Below are 22,401 nucleotides of genomic sequence, written 5' to 3' on the forward strand. Positions count from 1 at the left end.
ATATCAATTAATTTTCACGGCTGCGCTGTGAAAATCATTGATATTCACGGCTACCCGTGGAATAACTAAAAACAATCAACGTGGGATTCAAGGTGGCCAAGCTAGGACCCAGAAATATATATAAAAGGGTCAGGTTTGAGTTTGCGTATTTTGAACTAAAAAAGTCATGAAAATCTTTCCTTTTTTAGATAATTTTTGATAATGCCAGTCAGACTATTATTTCCTATTATAGTAGCCGACTGGCATTATCATAATTCCGGCCCTGAAAAAATGCGTACAGCTCATAGTAAAAAATTTTTTTCATCACCTGACCCCTATATATATATTTCTGGGTCCTGCCAAGCTCATATTATTTCAATACCAGCTGATAATAATGGTCCATGTTCAGATATTCAATTATACTTGTCTAAACGCCCACCTTCAGGCGATGAAAACTTTTATTTGCAGCCAAATAACACATCCTGGTTGGAAACCAATATTGGTACAAGACAGATCATGTAGGAAAAAATAAATTAGGTAACTTTATGAAAAAATTGGGCGTGAAACGCAAATTGATATTCCTATTGAATTACTTTCCAATCATTCTGGACGTAAGACTGCCACTCAAATTCTACAAGATCAAGAAGTTCCAGAACAAGCTATTATGCAACTTACTGGTCATAAAAGTGTCCAAGGTGTTCGGGCTTATAAAAAAGTTAATGAAAATCAACAACTTAATACTTTAAATACATTAATTAATATTACTGATAATAAATCATCAACCTTTATACAAGAAAATTCACAAAATAATTTAATTAATAATGATAATTCAAATTCACAACTTCCTCTTCAAGAAATTTCTTTATCTTTGAATTCTTTAAATGAATCACCTATATTTCACAATTGTACTTTTTCAAATATTACTTTTAATATTCAATATTATAATGTAATAATTAATGCAATATTAAATATAAAGCTTAATTCATATAATTAAAATAAAATTTTAATCATATCTGAAGAGAGTATTACAATAATAACATTGAACTATGTGAGAGTAATTTACATTATCAATTAATTAGTCTTTATTATTATAATAATTAACTGTACGCATAATTATTACAAATTTAAGTATAAGTTAAATAATTAATTAATTATAAAAAAGATCAAGTAGTGTAGTGGTTAGGATGTGAAATATGATGTAAGAAGGTATTGGGTTCGGATCTTGAGGTAAGTAAAAAAATTATAATAATTGTTGGGCCCGTGAAAATATCAGTAAAAAAAGCCATGGATGAATGATTAGGAACCGTGGTATAAAGTATTTATACCTGCTATTGAATTTCAACTACAAGCAGTGGTACATCAGAGAAAGAATGTCGTGAGATAATAGCAAAAGTTAATAGATTATTAAAACATAGTTGTAAATTACCGATAAGTTGTCCAAATGTGATAATATTTGATAAAGATATTTTAAATGCAAAGAATCTTTATGCATTACAGTTAGAAAGTTTATCAAAAAATACCATGTACCATAGTAATGGTGACATAGAATTAAAGAATTTATTTAAAATAAACCTATATAAGTAGATTATTGTACAGCGAGCTGTTTAGAATAAAAGAAAGATATCTTAACGTGATCAAAGACAAATTACGTACAATAAACAATTTCTAAAAATATTGTCGGATAACGATATATCGATATGTGATCACAATACATTAAATGTTAATTAAAAAATCATAAAATTTACGGTGGCAATTTCAAATTGATTGATATATTTAATAGGAATGAATATGGGATGTGGAAAGTACAACTAAAGAATCAAAAAATTTTTATTTCTTGATCAAATTGTTGAACACAATAAGAATACGTTAATGAAATTGCAAAAATTTTTGTATCAAGTCAAAAGTAACGATGAAAGGAGTGAATCGAAGTGGTATAACAGATTGAAACAATTGATGTATATAAATGAGAAAACATATTTTTAAAAGATCGATATATATTTAATCGATCAGAACTTAAGGAATTTGATGATGCATCAAATAAAGATTTGGGAAAGGTGAAAAATACGATGGTAGCATGAAACGAAAATGGTAATGTAATTTTTGTGAAATATGAATAGAAATCAAAAAATGAATAGAAATCAAAAAGTAAAAATTTTACCGCTATTGGAATCCATTATTTGTTGATTCTTGTCTATCAATAGTTTGATTCACTGTGTTTAATGAAATGCCAAGGATGTGATAACAATATTCGAGAATATACCTTCAGATAGCTTGTAAAGAAGAATTATGTACCGTAAAGAAAAAGACATTAATGCCGACAAGAGTATAATAAAGCTTAAATAATATAGTAATTAAAATAATAGTAGATTACTGGAATGTTGTATAGAAGGTGAAAAGAATGTTAGGGATAATATGATAATAGATCAGTCAAGCGATGTTCTAGTATGGGTTGACACATTTATGCGAAGATTCGAGTGAATATTTTGGAAAACTTGAATGATTTTTTTTAGAAATAAAACCCATTAATATATAAAATTGCTAATCAAGATTCGCTAAATTTAACAGTAACCTAAATATCCAGTTTAATAGAACAGTTTAATAGAGAGTTTACAAGATTAAAACTCTCGTAACTAGTTATTAAGTAAGATCTAAATGATCGGCAATTACGGCAAAACGGCAAGGATACAGTGGCAAACTGACTTGTCATTTTTTATCTTATTCTTGTAAAAATAATTTCAAAAAAAAAAAAATTTATTTGTACTACAAATGTTAAATATTAAACACTAACAAATTTACAATATTTCAAAGTATTACTATAATAAAATGTAATGTAATATTTTTTTTTAAAGAATGAAAATAAAACTACACATTGTTTGGATTAATTGTAATGTGAATGTTAATGTTAATGATGATTGGTTTCTATCTATTCTATTTGAATTCATTTGAGAATAGTGACACAACTCTTTTAAATGTGGTATAGATCTTCTGGATGTCTTGCCAGAACTGCTCATATCTCTCCAACCAAGGACTCAAGATTCACAACAATATTCCTAAGTGATAACTTCGATCTTAAAATTATCCATGTGTTCAAACTGTACTTAAATATAAAATAAAATTAATGAAAAAAAATGTTATATTACGGCCCTACCACAAGGGACTTCCTAAGAAGCGTACTATGCTCCTCCCATGAAAATTACGCATAGCACCATGCCGTACCACAACCAACCAGCCCTACTGTGAGACTACAGCAAAAGCTGGTACTCACAGGCTTACAAAGTAAGCACGCTATGCTCCCACCCGTGCATAACATCATGCTGCTCCAATAAAAATACCCAAAGCTGAAAATAATAAAGAAATAAAAAAAATCATAAAAAATAATAAAAAAAAACTAAAAAATAACAAAAAAAGTACACTTACCTTCGGTCCTATCGCAGGACTGCAGCAGAAGCTGGTACCCACGAGCTTACCAAAAAGTAAGCGACTATGCTCCAACCCTTCGCATAGTACTATACCGTTCCAAAAAACTCCCAACCAGCCCTACCATGAGACTGCAGAAAATCTGGTACTCACAGGCTTACAAAGTAAGCACGCTATGCTCCCACCCAACGCATAGCATCATGCTGCTCCAAAAAAATACCCAAAGCTAAAAATAATGAAGAAATAAAAAAAATCATAAAAAAAATAAACAAAAAACAAAAAATAACAAAAAAAGTACACTTACCTTCGGTCCTATCGCAGGACTGCAGCAGAAGCCCACGAGCTTACCGAAAAGTAAGCGACTACGCTCCAACCCTCGCATAGTACTATACCGCTCCAAGTTCCCAACCAGCCCTACTGTGAGACTGCAGCAAAAGCTGGTACTCACAGGCTTACCAAGTAAGCACGCTATGCTCCCACTAGGGTTGGTAAAATAACCGTTAGTTATGAATTTGGTTAATTAACCGGTTAATTAACGGTTAGTTAACGGTTAATTAACCCATAAATAACCTGTATATATAATTTTAAGGAAGTTAAAATAAATTTATAATTTATTAAATATTATAAAATTTTAATATATTTTATTTATTCTTCATCATCTAAATTAATAACATTTGCTTCAAATCCAAATATACTATCATTATCAGAACTATTATTATTATCATCTTCTTTATTTTCATTATCAGAACTATTATTACTATCTTCTTCATTTTCATTAAAATTACTACCCATTTAGCTGTATGAGATTCTTCACCAGAATAAATAGCATCAAAGAATAATGGTTTTGGAGTACAAATAACAAAATTTTGAACTGATTCTCGATTAATATTAGACCAACCATCTGAAACCATTGTAAGAGATTTAGCTTGTAAAATTTGTTCATTACATTCAGCTTTAACTTCATCAAAAACATCATCAAGTAATTCATCAGCAAGTTTTCTTCGATTAGGTAATTTGAATGCTGGACGTAATTGTTGAAAAAACTGAATAACATAATTATTTTCAAGAAAAGAAAAAGGAACTCCAGCAGCAAATAATGCTTGAGCTAGTAAAATTTCAAGAGTATCTTGTTCTTCTTCACTCATACGATCAACAAAATTCTCAATTGTTGTATTTTTTAAATGCTTTTTTGATGTTTTTACTGTAGGAATAAAAGTAGAAGTAGTAGCATCAGAAGTTTCTAATAGTTCAGGAATTTGTTGTTTCTTTGTTTTTGCACTTTCTGGAGCTCTAGGACAACTATCATTAAGATGAACTTGCATTCTTTTAGCTGTACCTTGTTCAAAAACTTTAGAACAATAATTACAACGTACAGAAGGATGTGTTTTTTTCTTAGACCTACTACTTTCTTCATTACTTTCTGCTTCAGTAATTATTGTCCAATGTTTCCAAACAGTTCCCTTTTTTTTTACCATGATAATGAACAATAAATTTGCAAAAAAAAGTGTTTTTTTAAAAAAAATTTATCTTAAAAAAAAGATCATGCAATATGTAGATCATAGATTTAATCAATATTTATATTAATTAATATTTAATTGTGTAACAAAATAATGGATTATCATTTAATCACATGATTTAAATTCTGCATTTTGATTGGCTAATTATAAATAACGGTTAATTAACCATTTTAAATCAATCATAACTAACAAAATTAACGGTTAATTAACCATGGTTAATTAACCGTGGTTAATTAACCCCCATCCCTAGCTCCCACCCAACGCATAACATCATGCTGCTCCAGCAAAAATACCCAAACAATTACCTTAAACATATCGTGTAAACAGTTAAACGTAAAGTTATAATAAAATATTCGAGGAGAGAAGGGAGGAGGGAGGGAGATAATAAAATATATGAGGAGAGAAGGGAGATAAGCGAAAGAGGAATTTATCAGTATTATTTTTGGATGTTTTTTAACTACAAACGATGACTCATATTATAACCATGAGACTATATTACGTGTTAGTACGTGTACACGAAATTGACGTGTCAGTCAGATTCATATGTATTCCTTATCGGGACTTAAAAATTACAAAAATAGACCGATGACGAATTCCAAAATACTGCGTATAGTTTGGTCACGTTTTGCATATTTTGATCTATAACGTTTTCATTGAAATAATTCTTCATTAATAAATACTAAACTAGTTTAGATTTTTAATTTTATATGTTTCAAAAAAAATCAATTATCGAAAATTGAATGAAATGAAATTCATTTTTACACTAATCATATTTAAAGTCTCATATCTGTATTGAACAAGTAAAATATTTTCCGTATCTTTTTAGGAATTTTTTTTCATTTATTTTTATTATTATCTTCGATAGAACATATAAAATCATCAGTAAAGTAAGAATTTTTAACAGATTTTTTTTATCAATTTCGTTAATATAGTAAATCAAATACATAATATATTATATAGAATAAAATGGATGCCGAAGGAAAGTCCGAAGTTGATTCAAGATTACAAAGTATATTGTTTAAATCTTTAAATTTTTCTTTTTTAATTAGTCTCTGAGAACAAGGGAGAAAAAACTCGTAAGTTTATTATCATTTAAATTAAATTTTCTAATTGCGTGAAATTAATTATACAATGTATATTTTTTTATTCTTTTTCGAAATATTTTAGAAAAAGACCTAATTCTCCAACAGTGGCTGAAACACTCCCTGAGAAAAAACAAAAGGTTAAAAAGGGAAAAGAAAAGAAGAAAGTCAAAAGCCGTAATAAAAGTTGTGGGAAGTAAAGTATAGTAAAGTATTATCTTTTAAAATTTTAATTTGAAAATTTTAACCTAATATTTTTTCTTTCAATTTAGGAATTGATTTGGATAAACAATGTGGGGTAATTAATTCACTTAATAATAAACCTTGCAACCGTTTGATACCTACTTTCTCAATATCAGGAAAAAATCCATCGTACACTCTCAAGGTAAATTCGCGTAATTTATTATTATGTAATACGTAATAATCACCAAATTTAACGGCATATCATCCACCAATTTATTTTTGTTTGTCTAAAAGGTGAAAATAATATGCCAAATAACAACAATAATGACGAACAAGCAAGATGACGTAAAGGAAAAAGGTAAATTTATATCAATATAATTCTTAATAAAAAAACTAATACTTCTTGTAGATGTAGAACAAAATAAAACTTCTTCAGCGCCGTACTTCGCTTAAAAAATAATTTGATCTTATTTACATTTTAATAATATTTCTATTTAATTTATGAAAATTATCATGTCTCTAATTTAAATAATTAATATTTAATCTTACAATAACTATTTTGTCTTGTATAATATACTGTATATATTATATATTGTTTTTTTTCCTTATTTTTTTCCCGCAGTACTATAAATAAGAAAATATCATAATTTTCAGCACTGTATTTTAAAAATGTAATTTGCTAGAAGTTAGTCTTAATCTCTGTTTTTACTATTTTAGATGTAATTATATAGTGTGTACTATTGTAGTATGTGTTTCACACTTTCACAATCGTAAAAATTAAAATAAAAATAAATTTTATGTGCACGGGATACGTAATACTCACTCATAGTGCGTAAATATAATTTTCATTAATGAATGTCCAAATTTAAGAAAACTTAATTGTTCAAATAATGTAAATTTAACCGAACTAAATATTAGCAATTGTTCTAATTTAACAAATATTAATGTTACTGGTAAAAGAATTTTATATTTTTCAAATTAATAATTTTCAAATAATAACATTATGAGATGTTCATAACTTTTTCTTACGTTTCAAGGTATTATAATTAATAATATAAATTAAACTTATAATAAAAATTTTCACAATTGTTTGTACAAAAATGTATCAAATTAAAAATGTATAAACTCATTAGAGAAACCCTTCTTGATTAGAAAAAAAAACAAAAAACTACCAAAATTTAAAAAATTAAAAACATTAACTAATTGACGATTTTGATTTTTTACGAAGAATTGATTAATCTCGCTAATCCTTCATGATCTTGAGACATAACTGATAAGTTATTTTTTTGTTAAGCGCAGTTTCTAATACGATTTAAATAGCGGAAGTAATCTAAAGTACAGTTAAGTCAAAACCTTATGTTTCAATGCATTCCACTGAATTTAAAAAATTTCAAGACTTTCTCGAATTTAGTCATTATTAGTCATGTCTGACGGCACCAACAATTTAAGAGAAATTCGATTCCTACTAAAGTCAAAAATTTAGAATTAAATATATTTTATTAGAAACACAATAATAAGCTAGTTTGATAGGACCCCGAGTTATACATAAAAAGGTAGGGTAAGGGTTTGCATAGAATTGACCAAAATAATCATGTAGATCTTTCCTTTTATAGATATTTCCGGCCGGAATTTATTTCCTTTTTTAGACTCTGACTGGCATTATCATAATTCCGGCCCTGAAAAAATGCGTAGAGCTACTAGTAAATTTTTTTTGGCTGCACCTTACCTCTATATATATAGCTCGGGGTCCTAATTTGATCCTATCATTTGACGTAATGTTTGTTTTGCTATGTGAAACATTATTGAATCATTATGATGGTCACACAGATCCAATTTATTTTGTCCGGGGAAAAAAAAATAGATATAGATATAAATTTCAAAATTTGTAAAATTATACTTAAAATCTCTTAAAAATATATTCAATTAAAAGATTTATGTTAAAGCAGTTTTCACTATTTTTTGATAAAGAATGCCGAAACTCAATAAAGATATTCTTTTTTTAATATTCGAAGAATTTCAAGATGATTCAAAATCTCTCTTTTCATGTCTAATGGTTAATAGACTTTGGTGTGAAACTGTGATTCCAATTTTATGGAGGAATCCTTGCAGGAATACTTATTCTAACAAAATATTATTATAATATTTCGGTCAAATATCATGATATCTGTCAATTGAAAGCTGAAATGAAAAGGCCAGTCGGTCTTGGACTGAAACCGAACTGATAACTGAACCGATAAAAACCGGTTATGATCGGTTATAACAAAACTTTTAGCATCCCTAGTTAAAACTATCTCTCATATTTTATACTTTTCTTTTATTTTTTTTGCATAATTTATCGTACATATGGTTCCTAACATTAATAAATTGCTAATAAATTAAATTAAAAAAAATTACGACCGCAGTATCATGTGATACAGTAATACAGTATGCATATCAATGAGTTGATCAAAAGCACTAGGATAAATTCGGTAAATTAAAAAATTTTGCCAAAATCAAATATGACGCAATATTTATTACTTGTGAAACGTTACTTGTGAATTTTATTCCGGTATTTCATTATTCATGGTTAAAACTTCCTAAAAAATTTTCAATATTACGAAAAATTGTATTTAAGGATATTTACTATAATAAACCAGTGATTAAAATTATTTTGTTAAAGAATGTCAAAACTTAATAAAGATATTCTTTTTTTAATATCTGAAGAATTAGTACAAGATGATTCAAAATCTCTCTTTTCATGTCTAATGGTAAATAGACTTTGGTGTGAAACTGTCATTCCAATTTTATGGAGAAATCCTTGGTGTTATGATATTAATTATAGTAATAAAAATTATTTATTTACAATTATTACTTCCTATTTATCCGATGATATTAAAGAATTCCTAACAAGACAAGGAATTCAATTATCATTAGTTTCATATCAATCACTTTTGTTTAATTATTTATCTTTCTGTAGAAGTATTAATGTAAATACTATAGGCATTATAACTTCTATTGGTTCTCCTTTAGATTATGATCAATTTCTTTTACAACAAGAATTTTACAATCTCTTTATGAAGAAATTTCCAGAGTTAAAGTATTTGGATATGAAATCTATTAGACATCAAATATTTTATTTTCCAGAAGCTAGGATTCGTCTTGAATCACTTTGTGAATTAAAATGTGACACATTAACAAATTCTTCATATTTTTATGGATTAGCTCAGCTATGTCATTATATACAGAGACTCATTATTACTAACGCAACAAATAATTATCCCTATCACGGGATTGCTGAATTAATTGGAGTTCAGAAAAATTTAAAGTATTTTGAATGGAGAGATGATGATGCTTTATATATTACTGGACCAGATCGAGATTCTCACAAAGAGATTCTTTTTGCATTAGAAAAAAATGCAAATGTTATCAACCATTTAATATTATATTTTATGTATAATATTGATTGCATTTTGCCAAGGATACTCCCAAAACTTCATAAACTAAAAACATTGGCAACTAGATTTTATAATTTCAGTGAACAACAATTAAAAACGTGTGTGTTTCATGATCTTGAGATCCTTAAAATAGAACATTACAATTTAGAATCAGCTTCTATTATAATTGAAAATAGTGGAGGACATATAAAAAAGATTTTATTAGAGCCTTTTGAATTTGATGATAATGTCATTGAAGATTCTCTTGTTTTTATAAGTAGTATTCGTAAGAATTGTCCTTCAATTGAATGTTTGTCTCTTGTATTTTCACCATCAAAGGAGTATTTCGCTGAAATTGAAGAATTACTAAAAGGTTGTCAAAATTTGAAGTTGTTATTATTAGTTATATTTGATCAAGTATATGAAGAACCAATATATATTGAAAAAGCTTTAATGTATGGAGAAATTTTATTAAAAATATTAATTAGTTCAGCACCATCTAACATTAAAGAAATTAGATTTTATGGTGATTTTAAATTCTCTTTAGAAGCCTTGGAGGAATTTTTAAGAAAATGGGAAGGTTGTACACTTTCCATACTTATATCCAGTTATAATTTGCAATATAATAGTATTTATGAAGAAGAGGATTATAAAAAATTGATTAATAAATATAAAAATAATGGAGTAATCAAAGATTTTAGAGGTGAATCTCATATGGATATAATGAATATAGAGATATGAATAACATCTTTAATCACTACATATTAACTTGTGGCATCAAATAATTAATTTTGTATTGTTTATTGTTTTATCTTCAAAGGAATAATAAGCTTTAAATATATATATATATATTTTTTTTTTTGTTAAAAAATCAAAAAAATGTAAATGACCATATATATCTTATAATAATCAAATAAAAAAAAGATAGACAAAATTTTTTTTAAATATTTTCTTTTTTTTTATAAAGAAATTAAAAGTAAACATTATGTTACATGAAAAATTTTTTTAAACTAACATTTTTTTCCAAATATATGTCTTTTTTGAATAAGATATTTATCATTTTTATAATGATATTAACTCTCAGATTTCTTTTTTTCTATTATTTGCTAACATTTTAGTCAAATAAACTACTATTTATCTAACCTTATGAAGTTAATATACAAGTATTTTAAACCTGATGAACAATATTCATGGAGATAATCACATTTTTCATGATGATTCTAACTCCTAGATATTTTTTCTGTTTATTAAGGTCAGAGCATAATTTCATCAACTGACTTTCTTCATTATTAGAAAGTTGTTTAGTGGGATTAAACAATCATTGTATTTTCACATTTTTCCATTTGCTAACTTCAAAGCATAATTTCACTGCTTTAGTCAAATAAATCTATTTCCTTTATTAATTAAAAGTTGTTTAAGCATGGTCAAAAGTACTTGCGTTTTTTTTAAAAAAAAAAAATAATAAATTTCAGTTTAATAAAAATAAAAAAAAAAATTACTAATAAAATTTGAGTACTTTGTAAATAGATTTGATTTCAATATTTTAATACAGAAAATTAAACAAAATGAATATTCTAGATTATTAGGTTTATTTGCTTTTTAATTTAATTTATTTTATTATATAAATTAGGGTTTAATTGCCTTATTCCAATTAAAGATATTCTTTTCTTAATATTTGAAGAATTAAAACTCTTTTCATTTTTAATGGTCAATAAACTTTGATGTGAAACTGTAATTCCAATTTTATGGAAAAATCCTTTGGTGTTATAATATTAATTACCATAATAAAGATTATTTGTTCAACACTATTGCTTTCTATTTATCTATTGATATTAAAGAATTCCTAACAAGACAAGGAATCCAATTACCATCATGATTAATTAATAATTATCTTTTGTAGTAGTATTAATCTATATAACTAAAAAAATTTGTCTGACGTTTCACGTTTGGATTAGTCTCCTTATAAATAATTTGAATTGTGTAACACCTTAATAGGAATTTTTTTTTTTGATTATTAATTTTTTTGTCTAAAATTTTTTCTCCCTTTTCTTTCAGTTCAGTTTTTTTTTTCAACCGAAAAATTTGTTTTTTCTCATTCTTTTCCCGTTTAGGTTTAATTTTTTTCCCAAACTGAAAAATTATTCTTTTTTATTAAATAATCCCATTTGTTTCGGTCTTTTAAAAACTAATTTTTTTTATATTATTTTTTTTTCGGTCTTTTTTTTTAGCCGTATTGTAATTTTAAAAAAAAATTTTTTTTTTGGATCGGATTATTTTCCTTTTTTTTCAGAATTTTTTTCATACTTATTTTTTTTTTTCGGATTCCTTTTTTTCAGAAATTTCCCTTTTTTTTAAACTGATTTCTTTCTTTATCCCCAAATTTTTTAAATTTTTTTTTCTTTTTCTTTCAATTTTTTTTTTATTATTAAATAAAAAATGAATATTATATTAAATATATTAACAAAATTATTATTTTTTTTTAAAAAAAAAATCAATATAACATATAGGAAAATTGACTGATGTTGGTAGAAAGATGAGTAAGATTTTTTTCAATTAAATTGAGCGATGGAATAAATAGTTTAATTCATAAAAATCAAAAAAAGAAAAATTGATATTTTTACATATTTTATAATTAATTAATTGAAGAAATTGTTTGATTTAATAATAGATTATTATAACCAAATCCATATCCAAAATTCTCTAAATAATCAGATCTTTAAATAAAGATTTTAATTCAAATGGTTTTAGTTAAATTAATGATTTATCGAGTAAAATGAGTACCAAAAGAATAACAATAAATGAAATGAATAGATTCTAATACATAGTTATTAATTAATTTATTATATAATATATGATATAAATCCGTTAGCAGACTAATTGCATTAATTATTGATTATTGAGACGTGTCAAATGATGGTCTCAAATATTTTTCCTAAGTTGGTTATAAGTTTAAGATTGACGTAATATAAAATAAGAAATAATTAATAAAATTTATAAAAATATTTGTAGTATTTTCATAATATTAAAGATTTTTGAAAATACTTCTAAAAAATTAATCAAAAAAAATGAGGGTGAATGAAAAAATAGGGAGAGTAAAAGAGAATAAGAGAAACGAAGGGGGAGTGAGGGAGGAACGAAATGGAGTAAAGGGGGAGTGAAAGAAACAAAAGGAACGAAAAAGATCAAGTGGAAATGGAATAAAAATGAAAGGAACGAAGGGTAGTGTAAAGGAATGAAAAATACAAAGGGAACGAAGAGGAAATATAAAACAACGGAAAAAATGAAGGAAGAGAAGAATAAAAAAAGCAAAAGAAATGAAGAGACAAAAAGAAAACAAAAAATGGAGAAGAGACGAAAATGAGATAACAGGGGACCAAGTAAAAACCAAACCCATAAAATAAAAGAAGAAATAAAGTTAGTAGGGAACGGAAATTACATGTATTAAATAAACAATAACAATAAAATAAAAAAACATACCTTAGTAGTTGCAGAGAATAACCGAAAGACCTAAAAAGAATGAAATACATGAAATACAAAATGTAAGAAACGAAATATTTAGAATGGAATAAAAAATAACTAAGAAGAAGAAACGACCATATAGTGCTGGTCATATCTTAATTGCAAAATCGAAAGAGCCAAAGGACCTAAAAAAACGAAATAAAGTTAGTAGGAAACAAAATGCAAGAAGCAAAAATGAAAAAAGAAAGAAAACGTATCTTGAGTGCCGTGCAAAGAAGTGAAAGGACCTAAAGAAAAAAAGATTATCCGAGTACGTTTAAAAAAAAATAGCACATTAATTAGCCAATAAAATTAATAGGGTGTGCATGTAAGGTGAAAATTAGTTATAATCTTCCTTAATTAATCCGAATTTCATTCTACACTCAAACGTCAAATCATTAATATAATCTACATTATTGTAAATATAATTTATATCAGTCTAATATTATAAATATAATTTAATACATATTATTTTATTATTTTTTGTTAACTAATTATTACCATATTAAATTCCTAAAAAATCTTTAATTTACTTAGTATTACATTATAATACTAAATTTACTATTTAAACAAACTCATTGATCCCGGTGCGAAGCAACTATAACTTCTATTGGAATCATTTTTGTAGTTTCTTTATTAAGAAATTTCCAGAGTTAAAGTATTCGGAATTCGGATATGAAATCTATTAAACATAAAATTTTTATTTTTCAGGAACTAGGATTCGTTTTGAATGATTTTGTGACTTAAAATGCGACACATCAATATATTCTTCATATTTTTTATGGATCGGCACATCTATGTCAACATCAGAAAAATTTAAGTACTCTGATGAATGGACCATGATATAAATATATATATGTTCTTGGACCAGTTCCAAATTCTTACAAAGAGAGTTCTTTTCGTATTAAATATTATTTCCACATTTAAATTTTACTTTATATTGATTAGAAAAAGGTACTCTAAAAATTTCATAAACTAATAACATTGATACTGTAACAAGTTTTGGATTTTATGATGAATAACAATTTCTATCGTGATCTTGGGATCTTTAAAAAATCACCTCTACCTATTAACCCATCATTGTATATCCCGCAATAACCTAGTTGGACCTATCGAGAAATTATTTGGGCAAATCAAGTGGGTTTTTGATCAACAGAAATCATCATTGGTTGATGGAAAGCGGGTAAAAATAGATAATTAGGATAGATGTGTCGTACTTTTTGCGTGTATTAATAAAAAAATTTTTTCTCGACATTTTTCCAGGACATGTCTCGGAAATTTCTTAGCAAAAGTGATCAGCGTGAATATTGTTCACGCGCATGTGATTTTTTTTATTTGGAGTGTTATCAAACATTCATCCATGCTTCATGAAGACTGTAACATTTGATCAAGCTACTGTCCAAAAATGATGAAGTTTTGCATGGTCGCCATTCAGATTATCTTCACTATCTCGCAAACACAAAGCAATATATGGGGTAATAACAGATGCGGAAAAATGTAGAGGAAATTGAAGGATAAAGTCATTGAGTAATCTAAATAGGCGGATAGACGTAGTAACATAATAACTTCATGTATCATGGGTAGAGATCCGAGTTTTTTGTATTTATTCCTTGCGTGTATCATTTTAGTACAACACTCACTGATGAGGTAATACCTCATCATTATGTTTCTTGCTTAATTTGTCAGTGTTGGTCAATATGTTCAACTCTGCATGTAAATACATGTGATTAGTTGTTTCATGATCCAATTGTCTACCTGTGCCACCATATATCTTGTTTATTCTCCTCCTTGTTTCATAATTTTTTAAACAATTTTTCTTGAAATCTTCAAGATTCTTTTGATTAGGAATAAACTCTTTGATAATATCATTCCATGGAGATATGGGTTGATCGACATGAATAGGATCCAATAAATGCAAGTCTGTATTAGAAAATGATGTTTTATACTTTCCTTTACGTGCACAATTAACAATATCCATCACAGATGCAGAATAGGATCCCACTTTTTTGATGTGTCCTAAGAATCTTTGCGGATAATTTTCGTCGTTTTTATTTTTTTTATAATACTCGCAACAAGTCATGGCCATTTCGTATTCATCAATCCAATCTAGATTACCAACATTAATCTCAGAAGCTTCTAGGAATTCTAGGAAAGATTTAGTATATGATTCATCTTTATTATTCCTTATATCTTTCTTAAGTTTGTCCAATCTACGTCTTAACTTCTCAGAACAGTACTCAAATACATTAAGAATTAAATAAGGCACATCCTCTCTTTCAGTTGCTTGTACGAATTTCATGGGAGCATCTTTAGACAAATTTGTCATGAGTCCTTTAATTTTGTCGATATATTTAACATCTCCATCAAGCCATCTACTGTTCTTTGAAATGTAAATTCTACACTTGTTGGGTAAAATTTTCAAGTTAACCGCTACCACTTCACTATCTCTTGCTAATATCGTTGCTAGGTTGCGAGAAAAATGGTCACTTTCTGACAAGCTAATTTCTTCTTTACTTGCTTCGTCGATGACAAATTTTACGCTTCCAGCAACACACACTTTACTGTAAAATTCTGTAAACTGCGACATTGCTGTTATTCTTTTTTTTTCTGCTTTTTTATTACCTGTTTTTGATAAATGTGGAAAAATATTTTTTGCAGTGTTACATAATACATGGCTTATATACATTATACATATATCTTTGGCGCAGTACAATATTATTTACAGTAGCGTAATGTCACACATTTTGCCTATGTTACTACTTTCCTTAAAAAGGTATGGAACGTAAATTACTTTAAGTTACTCCCCTTACTTATATTGCAGTATATTTGGAATACCGAAAATAATATTGAAAAAATTCTTTGTAGGCAGGGTATTGATACCCACCCTCTTTGTTAAGAAACTTTTTTTGGATCAACCGCTTGTGGATGAGTACATTCACGCCATCGTACAAGTGCCCGCCGCTGGTAAGTGTCTTACAATGGTTTACTTGAGTATCTATGGACAGTTTCTTTTTGTAGGTAGCGACGGACGGAATGGGATTGTAGAGCGATTTAAAGTCCATAATAACGGTAATCGAGAAGATCATCCAATCCCCATCTGGGCTGGAACAATCGAAGGACCTTTGAGGGAATATATCACAGAATCTAAATATAAACAAATTCGGCTCCCATTATAATATGGATCACGCAATTGAGATTGGTAAGGATATGAAACTATTTGACAACAAATATGTCAAACTCCAACGTCACCAATACTGACACGAAAATAAGGATGGAGAACACGTAAGAACTTTAGAGTATTTTTACAAAAACTTCCAACGTGAGATGGAAACAATAGATCCGGATAATAAAGATTCTTATAAGGTGGAAATCAAAGCCGATGTATTGGCAGAGTTTTGAGAAGTTCAATGCCCAATTTTGGATGACATCTAAAGAAAATTTTATTAGGACTCAAATAATTCCATAAGATTCTCTTATTTAATATTCATATAAATTTGTTTTTTCGATTGAATATTTGTCTCTTATATTTTCATAATCAAAAAAGCATTTTACAGCAATTGAAAAATTATCGAAATTTGTAGTCATTAAAGTATCATTGGCTAACACAAGCATTTAAACTCAAACTTTTCGGCTCGGCCTGGTTCAAGTCAATAAACTAGATTTTACAGAATGAAAAAGAAAAACTAAATCGATTTAACTTAATTAAATAACGCTAACACTAATTAATTAAATTTTTGAATGTCTATAATTTCTATGTCTGGTTCTATTTATAAAATTGATTGATCGTTTCATAATTTATTTTTTTTTTAAGCTTTAAATATGTCCTTCCCTGTAATAAAAAAGTCTGTCCGTTTTTTATATTCCATCATTTTTCCGTAAAAGGTTCATATTTCCGGAATTAATAACCTTATATCACGGAATTTATCGAATTATTTACATTTTCCGTGAATGGATCAATGAAAGGCTTATTTTTACGGAGTTTTTTACAGAAATAATGGATAAAATTTTTTATAAGGGACGTTAATCTTTTGACTTATAAAAATATTCTGAAAAAAAACTCTGATAAATGATTTTTTATCCGAAAAAATTCAGGCACGTGACCATTTTTCTGAAAAATTTTTTTTAGAGTTATAAATTTATTTTTTTTTTTACATGATTTGTTACAATATATATACCGTACATACATTAATATTGCTAATATAAAAAATTCTCGACCGCAGTTTCATGTGATACAGTATGCATGTAAATGATGTAAATGATGCAAGTTGATCAAAAATCACAAGGATAATTTCGGTAAATTACAAAAAATTTTGCCAAAATAAAATATGACGTAAAATTTATTATTTGTGAAACGTTACTAATGAATAATCCGGAATTTTATTCCGGTATTTCATTTATTCGTTAAAACTTTTTTTTTTTAAAAAAAAAATTTTTCTATAATTAAATATTTCGATATTACGAAAAATTGTATTTACTATATAAATTAATCCAAGTGATTAAAAGATTATTTTTGATTAAAAAAATGTCGAAACTTAATAAAGATATTCTTTTTTTAATATTTGAAGAATTAGTACAAGATGATTCAAAATCACTCTTTTCATGTTTAATGGTAAATAGACTTTGGTGTGAAACTGGGATTCCAATTTTATGGAGGAATCCTTGGTGTTATGATATTGATTATAGTAAAAAAAATTATTTATTTACAATTATTACTTCTTATTTATCCGATGATATTAAAGAATTCTTAACAAGACAAGGAATTCAATTACCATTAGTTTCATATCGATCACTTTTGTTCGATTATTTATCTTTCTGTAGAAGTATTAATGTAGATACTATAAGTAATATAACTTCTATTGGATCTCCTTTAGATTATAATCAATTTCTTTTACAACAAGAATTTTATAATCTCTTTATGAAGAAATTTCCAGAATTAAAGTATTTTGATATGAAATCTATTAAACATCAAATATTTTATTTTCCAGAAGCTAGGATTCGTCTTGAATCACTTTGTGAATTAAAATGTGACACATCAACGGATTCTTCATATTTTTATGGATTAGCTCAGTTATGTCAATATATACAGAGACTTATTATTGCTAACGTAACAAAAAATTATTATGGGATTGCTAAATTAATTGAAGTTCAAAAAAATTTAAAGTATTTTGAATGGAGAGATAATGAAGATTTATATGTTCCTGGACCAAATCAAGATTCTTACAGAGAGATTCTTTTTGCATTAGAAAATAATGCAAATAATATTACTCATTTAAATATTTACTTTATTTATATTAGTCGCTCATCACAAAAGATACTTCCAAAATTTCATAAACTAAAAACATTGATAACTAGTTTTGGGTCCTTAGATGAACAACAATTAAAAATGTGTGTATATCGTGATCTTGAGATTTTCAAAATAAATCATTATAATTTAAAAGCAGCTTCTATTATAATTGAAAATAGTGGAGAACGATTAAAGAAAATCTTATTAGAACCTTATGAATTATTAGAGGATGTAGATAACTTTATTGAAGATTCACTTATTTTTATACGTAATATTCATAAAAATTGTCCTTCAATTGAATATTTATCTCTTATATTTTCACCATCAAATGAGCATTTTGAAGAAATTGAAAAATTATTAAAAGTTTGTCGAAATTTGAAATTATTATTATTAGTTATATTTGATCATACATATGAAGATTCAACTTATTCTTATGAAGAAAAAAATTTAAAATATGGACAAGAATTATTAAAAATATTAATTAATTCAACATCAAACAATAATTTAAAAGAAATTAGATTTTGTGGTGGTTGTAAATTTTCTTTAGGAGCTTTAGGGGAATTCTTTGAAAAATGGGAAGGTCGTACACTTTCAATAATTACATCCAATTATTATATTTATGAAGATGAAGAATATAAAGAATTGATTAATAAATATAAAAATAATGGAATAATTAAAGATTTTAGATGTGATACTTATACAAATGTAGTAAATATGGACTCTAAGATATAAATAACACCTTAGTAATAGAAATAATGTATTTTTTTTTTAAAAAAAAATTTTCGTTGGAAATTAATATATCAGGTCCAAATAATTAATAAATGGTTTTTACTTTTGCGTTATACCATGTAAATTTTACTAATTTCTATATCATTATAAAAAAATTCTTGCATTTGGTTTGGATTGTGAAACATAAATATTCGATCGTCATCATGGTCGCACAAAATCATCCCAATTTGACCGGAATTTGTTATCCGTTTTCGTTATTATATAAAACCAGTAATAGGTTCATTATACTCTTTTAAATTTTTTCCTTTTTCTTTATTTTTTCTTTTTTTTTTAAAAAAAAACAAAAATATTATAATTCAATACCGTATAAAATTATATAAAGAATGTCCAACCTCAATAAAGATATTCTTTTCTTATTATTTAAAGAATTACAATATGATTCAAAATCCCTCTTTTCATGTCTTATGGTCAATAGACTTTGGTGTGAAACTGTGATTCCAATTTTATGGAGGAATCCTTGGCGATACAATATTAAATATAAGAATAAAAATAATTTGTTCAACATTATTGCTTCTTATTTACCTGATGATATTAAAGAATTCCTAACGAAACAAGAAACAAAATTACCGACAGTTTCACATCAATCACTTTTATTTGATTATTTATCTTTCTGTAGAAGTATTAATATAAATACTATAAATACTATAATTTCTATTGGATCTTCTTTAGCTTATAATCAATTTCTTTTACAACAAGAATTTTATAATCTCTTTATTAAGAAATGTTCAGTATTGAAGTATTTGGATATGATATCAAATGAGAATCAAATATTTTATTTTCCGGAAGCCGGGTTTCATTTTGAATCTCTCTGTGAATTAAAATGTGATACATCAATAAATTCTTCATATTTTTATGGATTAGCACGTATTTGTCAACAAATACAGAAAATCATCATTGTTAATAATATAAACACGGAGAATAATAATTTTGGAATTGCTAAATTAATTGAAGTCCAAAAGAATTTAAAGTATTTTGAATGGCATGATGATCATGAGTTTTATGGTCCCGGATTAAATCCTTATAAAGAAATTCTTCTTGCATTAGAAAAAAAGGCAGATATTATCAATCATTTAGAAATATTTTTTTTATATACTGATCGATCGTTACAAAAAGTACTTCCAGAATTTCGTAAATTAAAAACATTGATAATTAATGATTTTAGTTATTTTAATGAAGAACAATTAAAAAAATGCGTTTATCGTGATCTTGAGACCTTTAGAATAGAACATTATGATTTAAAAGAAAATTCTATTATAATTCAAAATAGTGGTGGACATTTAAAGAAAATTTTAGTAGATTATTGTGATTCTTATGCTTATGATTATTATGAAAATTTTAATGAATATTCTCTCATTCTTATTCGTAAGATTTATGAAAATTGTCCTTCAATTGAATATTTATCTCTTATATTTTCACCATCAAAGCAACATTTTATTGAATTTGAAAAATTATTAAAAGTATGTCAAAATTTGAAATCATTATTATTAATTATATATAATTTGGATGAAACAGAAACTGATGAAAAGATTTTAGAAAATGGAAAACAAGTATTGAATATATTAATTAAATCAGCTCCGTCTAACTTAAAAGAAATTAGATTCTTTGATCATATTAAATTCTCCTTAGAAGACTTGGAAGAATTCTTTGGAAATTGGAAAGGTCGTTCACTTTCTATACTTACATCTGATTCTCTTTATGAAGGAGATGATTATTTAAAATTGATTAATAAATATAAAAATAATGGAATAATTAAGAGTTTTAGACATGAATGTTCTACAAATGTAGGTGACATGGATTTTAAGATATGAATACTATGTTGTCACATTTTTATATATAATGTTAGCATTTTAAAATTAAAAATGTTAGTTATTAGAAATTAATACTATAAATATTAACAACATTTTATAGTAACGCAATTTCATTCACATTTAAATATTTAAATAGAATTTGTATTTATTTTAATAAAATAGAAACAATTATAGATTTATTAACTTAAACCATTTAAGAAAATTTTTTACGTAGTTGTGTGATTATTACGTAATTGAAATTTCTCATATTTTTACTGCTTATTAATAAATAATGTTGGTATCATTATAAAAAAGTTCTTTTTTGTTAATAATTTCATAATATTATGTGATAAACACATTTTAAACTTTAATGAAATTTATCAGAACGAAAATAATATTGAATGAGTTCGTTATTAAAAATTAACACGTATCTCTCAAATCTCAATACATGCAGAAATTAACTCTAATACAGTTAATACGGGAACAAAATTATTCATAAAATTGTTAAACTAATTGGAATCCGGAAGAATTTGAAGTACTTTGAATGGAAAGATAAATTCGAAGATGATAGAAAACTCTTATAAGAAATTTTTTTGAATTAGAAAAAAAGTCAGGTAATCAAGAGTATACAAACAATTGCTTAGAAAAATTAAAAATATTTGGTAATTGATATATATTACCGTGAATTGATTACAGCAAGTTACGGGCACAAAATCATATAAATTATCGAGTACAGCGTTGTTATTTTTATCTTATTTTAATCTCTACCGAGTTTTACAGAGTTACTTTTGGCAAGAGACAAAAATTCCGAGTGTCCCGTAACTTATGAAAACAACTGTAAACATGTTAACCTATCGTGACCTTAAGCTTGAGACTTTAAAAATTAAGTTAGATTATATTTTATGAAATTCGACTTCTAGTATAATAGTAATCTCAGAAAACAATTGAGCATTAACATCGTCTAAGGTGTAAGCCTATAGGCTCCGGTTAAAACTTGAGATAGTAAAGAAAGCCGCAATTTTGACACGAACCGTTCGGTATTTTGCGTTTCTTTTTGATTGACGCTGACATTATATTAATTATTAATAAGTAAATTTTGATAGATATTAGTAATTTTTTAAATTTAGTGAAATGTACCTTTAATAATAAAAACGAGAGTAATAAACATTCAATTGAAGAGTAGTTTCATAATCTTTTGCGTGTGAAAGAGAAAGATCTTCCATTTAATATTATCAGTAATTAATACATGAGACGTTGATTTAGATGACCATTATTTATTGAGAAGTGGACACTCGCTGAACATAAAAACTGAAAAGTTTCAGACCGTGGTTAAATTATCTATATTCTTGACGTTTAGATTATCCTCCAGTATAAATAAATTGAATTGTGTAATGTGAAACGCGAGATATACTATTAGGCCATATGTACAGTACGTTCCAATTCTCCAATTCC

General features: G+C 26.3%; 6 protein-coding genes across 6 annotated transcripts; 4 read left to right on the forward strand and 2 right to left on the reverse strand.

The window, feature by feature from the left end:
• Nucleotides 1-643: 643 nt before the first annotated feature.
• OCT59_012773 (uncharacterized protein) lies at nucleotides 644-973 on the forward strand (the record flags this gene model as incomplete). The annotated part of the gene is made up of 1 exon (XM_066140355.1): nucleotides 644-973. The coding sequence occupies one exon, from the start codon at nucleotides 644-646 to the stop codon at nucleotides 971-973; it is 330 nt and encodes a 109-aa protein (XP_066001240.1).
• Nucleotides 974-4,041: 3,068 nt separating this feature from the next.
• On the reverse strand, nucleotides 4,042-4,718 carry OCT59_012774 (uncharacterized protein; the record flags this gene model as incomplete). Its single annotated transcript, XM_066140356.1, has 2 exons — nucleotides 4,042-4,160; nucleotides 4,295-4,718. The coding sequence occupies 2 exons, from the start codon at nucleotides 4,716-4,718 to the stop codon at nucleotides 4,042-4,044; spliced, it is 543 nt and encodes a 180-aa protein (XP_066001241.1).
• Nucleotides 4,719-8,770: 4,052 nt separating this feature from the next.
• OCT59_012775 (uncharacterized protein) lies at nucleotides 8,771-10,332 on the forward strand (the record flags this gene model as incomplete). The annotated part of the gene is made up of 1 exon (XM_066140357.1): nucleotides 8,771-10,332. Exon 1 carries the CDS (start codon nucleotides 8,839-8,841, stop codon nucleotides 10,330-10,332), a length of 1,494 nt encoding a protein of 497 aa, XP_066001242.1. The 5' UTR covers nucleotides 8,771-8,838.
• A 4,144-nt stretch (nucleotides 10,333-14,476) lies between these two features.
• On the reverse strand, nucleotides 14,477-15,676 carry OCT59_012776 (uncharacterized protein; the record flags this gene model as incomplete). The annotated part of the gene is made up of 2 exons (XM_025327697.2): nucleotides 14,477-14,621; nucleotides 14,730-15,676. The coding sequence occupies 2 exons, from the start codon at nucleotides 15,674-15,676 to the stop codon at nucleotides 14,477-14,479; spliced, it is 1,092 nt and encodes a 363-aa protein (XP_025169925.2).
• Nucleotides 15,677-17,611: 1,935 nt separating this feature from the next.
• On the forward strand, nucleotides 17,612-19,105 carry OCT59_012777 (uncharacterized protein; the record flags this gene model as incomplete). Its single annotated transcript, XM_066140358.1, has 1 exon — nucleotides 17,612-19,105. One exon carries the CDS (start codon nucleotides 17,612-17,614, stop codon nucleotides 19,103-19,105), a length of 1,494 nt encoding a protein of 497 aa, XP_066001243.1.
• Nucleotides 19,106-19,485: 380 nt separating this feature from the next.
• On the forward strand, nucleotides 19,486-21,156 carry OCT59_012778 (uncharacterized protein; the record flags this gene model as incomplete). Its single annotated transcript, XM_066140359.1, has 1 exon — nucleotides 19,486-21,156. One exon carries the CDS (start codon nucleotides 19,486-19,488, stop codon nucleotides 20,968-20,970), a length of 1,485 nt encoding a protein of 494 aa, XP_066001244.1. The 3' UTR covers nucleotides 20,971-21,156.
• Nucleotides 21,157-22,401: the final 1,245 nt, after the last annotated feature.

Source organism: Rhizophagus irregularis, chromosome 20 (genome assembly GCF_026210795.1).
Source record: "Rhizophagus irregularis chromosome 20, complete sequence".
NCBI classification, from domain to species: Eukaryota; Fungi; Glomeromycota; class Glomeromycetes; order Glomerales; family Glomeraceae; genus Rhizophagus; species Rhizophagus irregularis.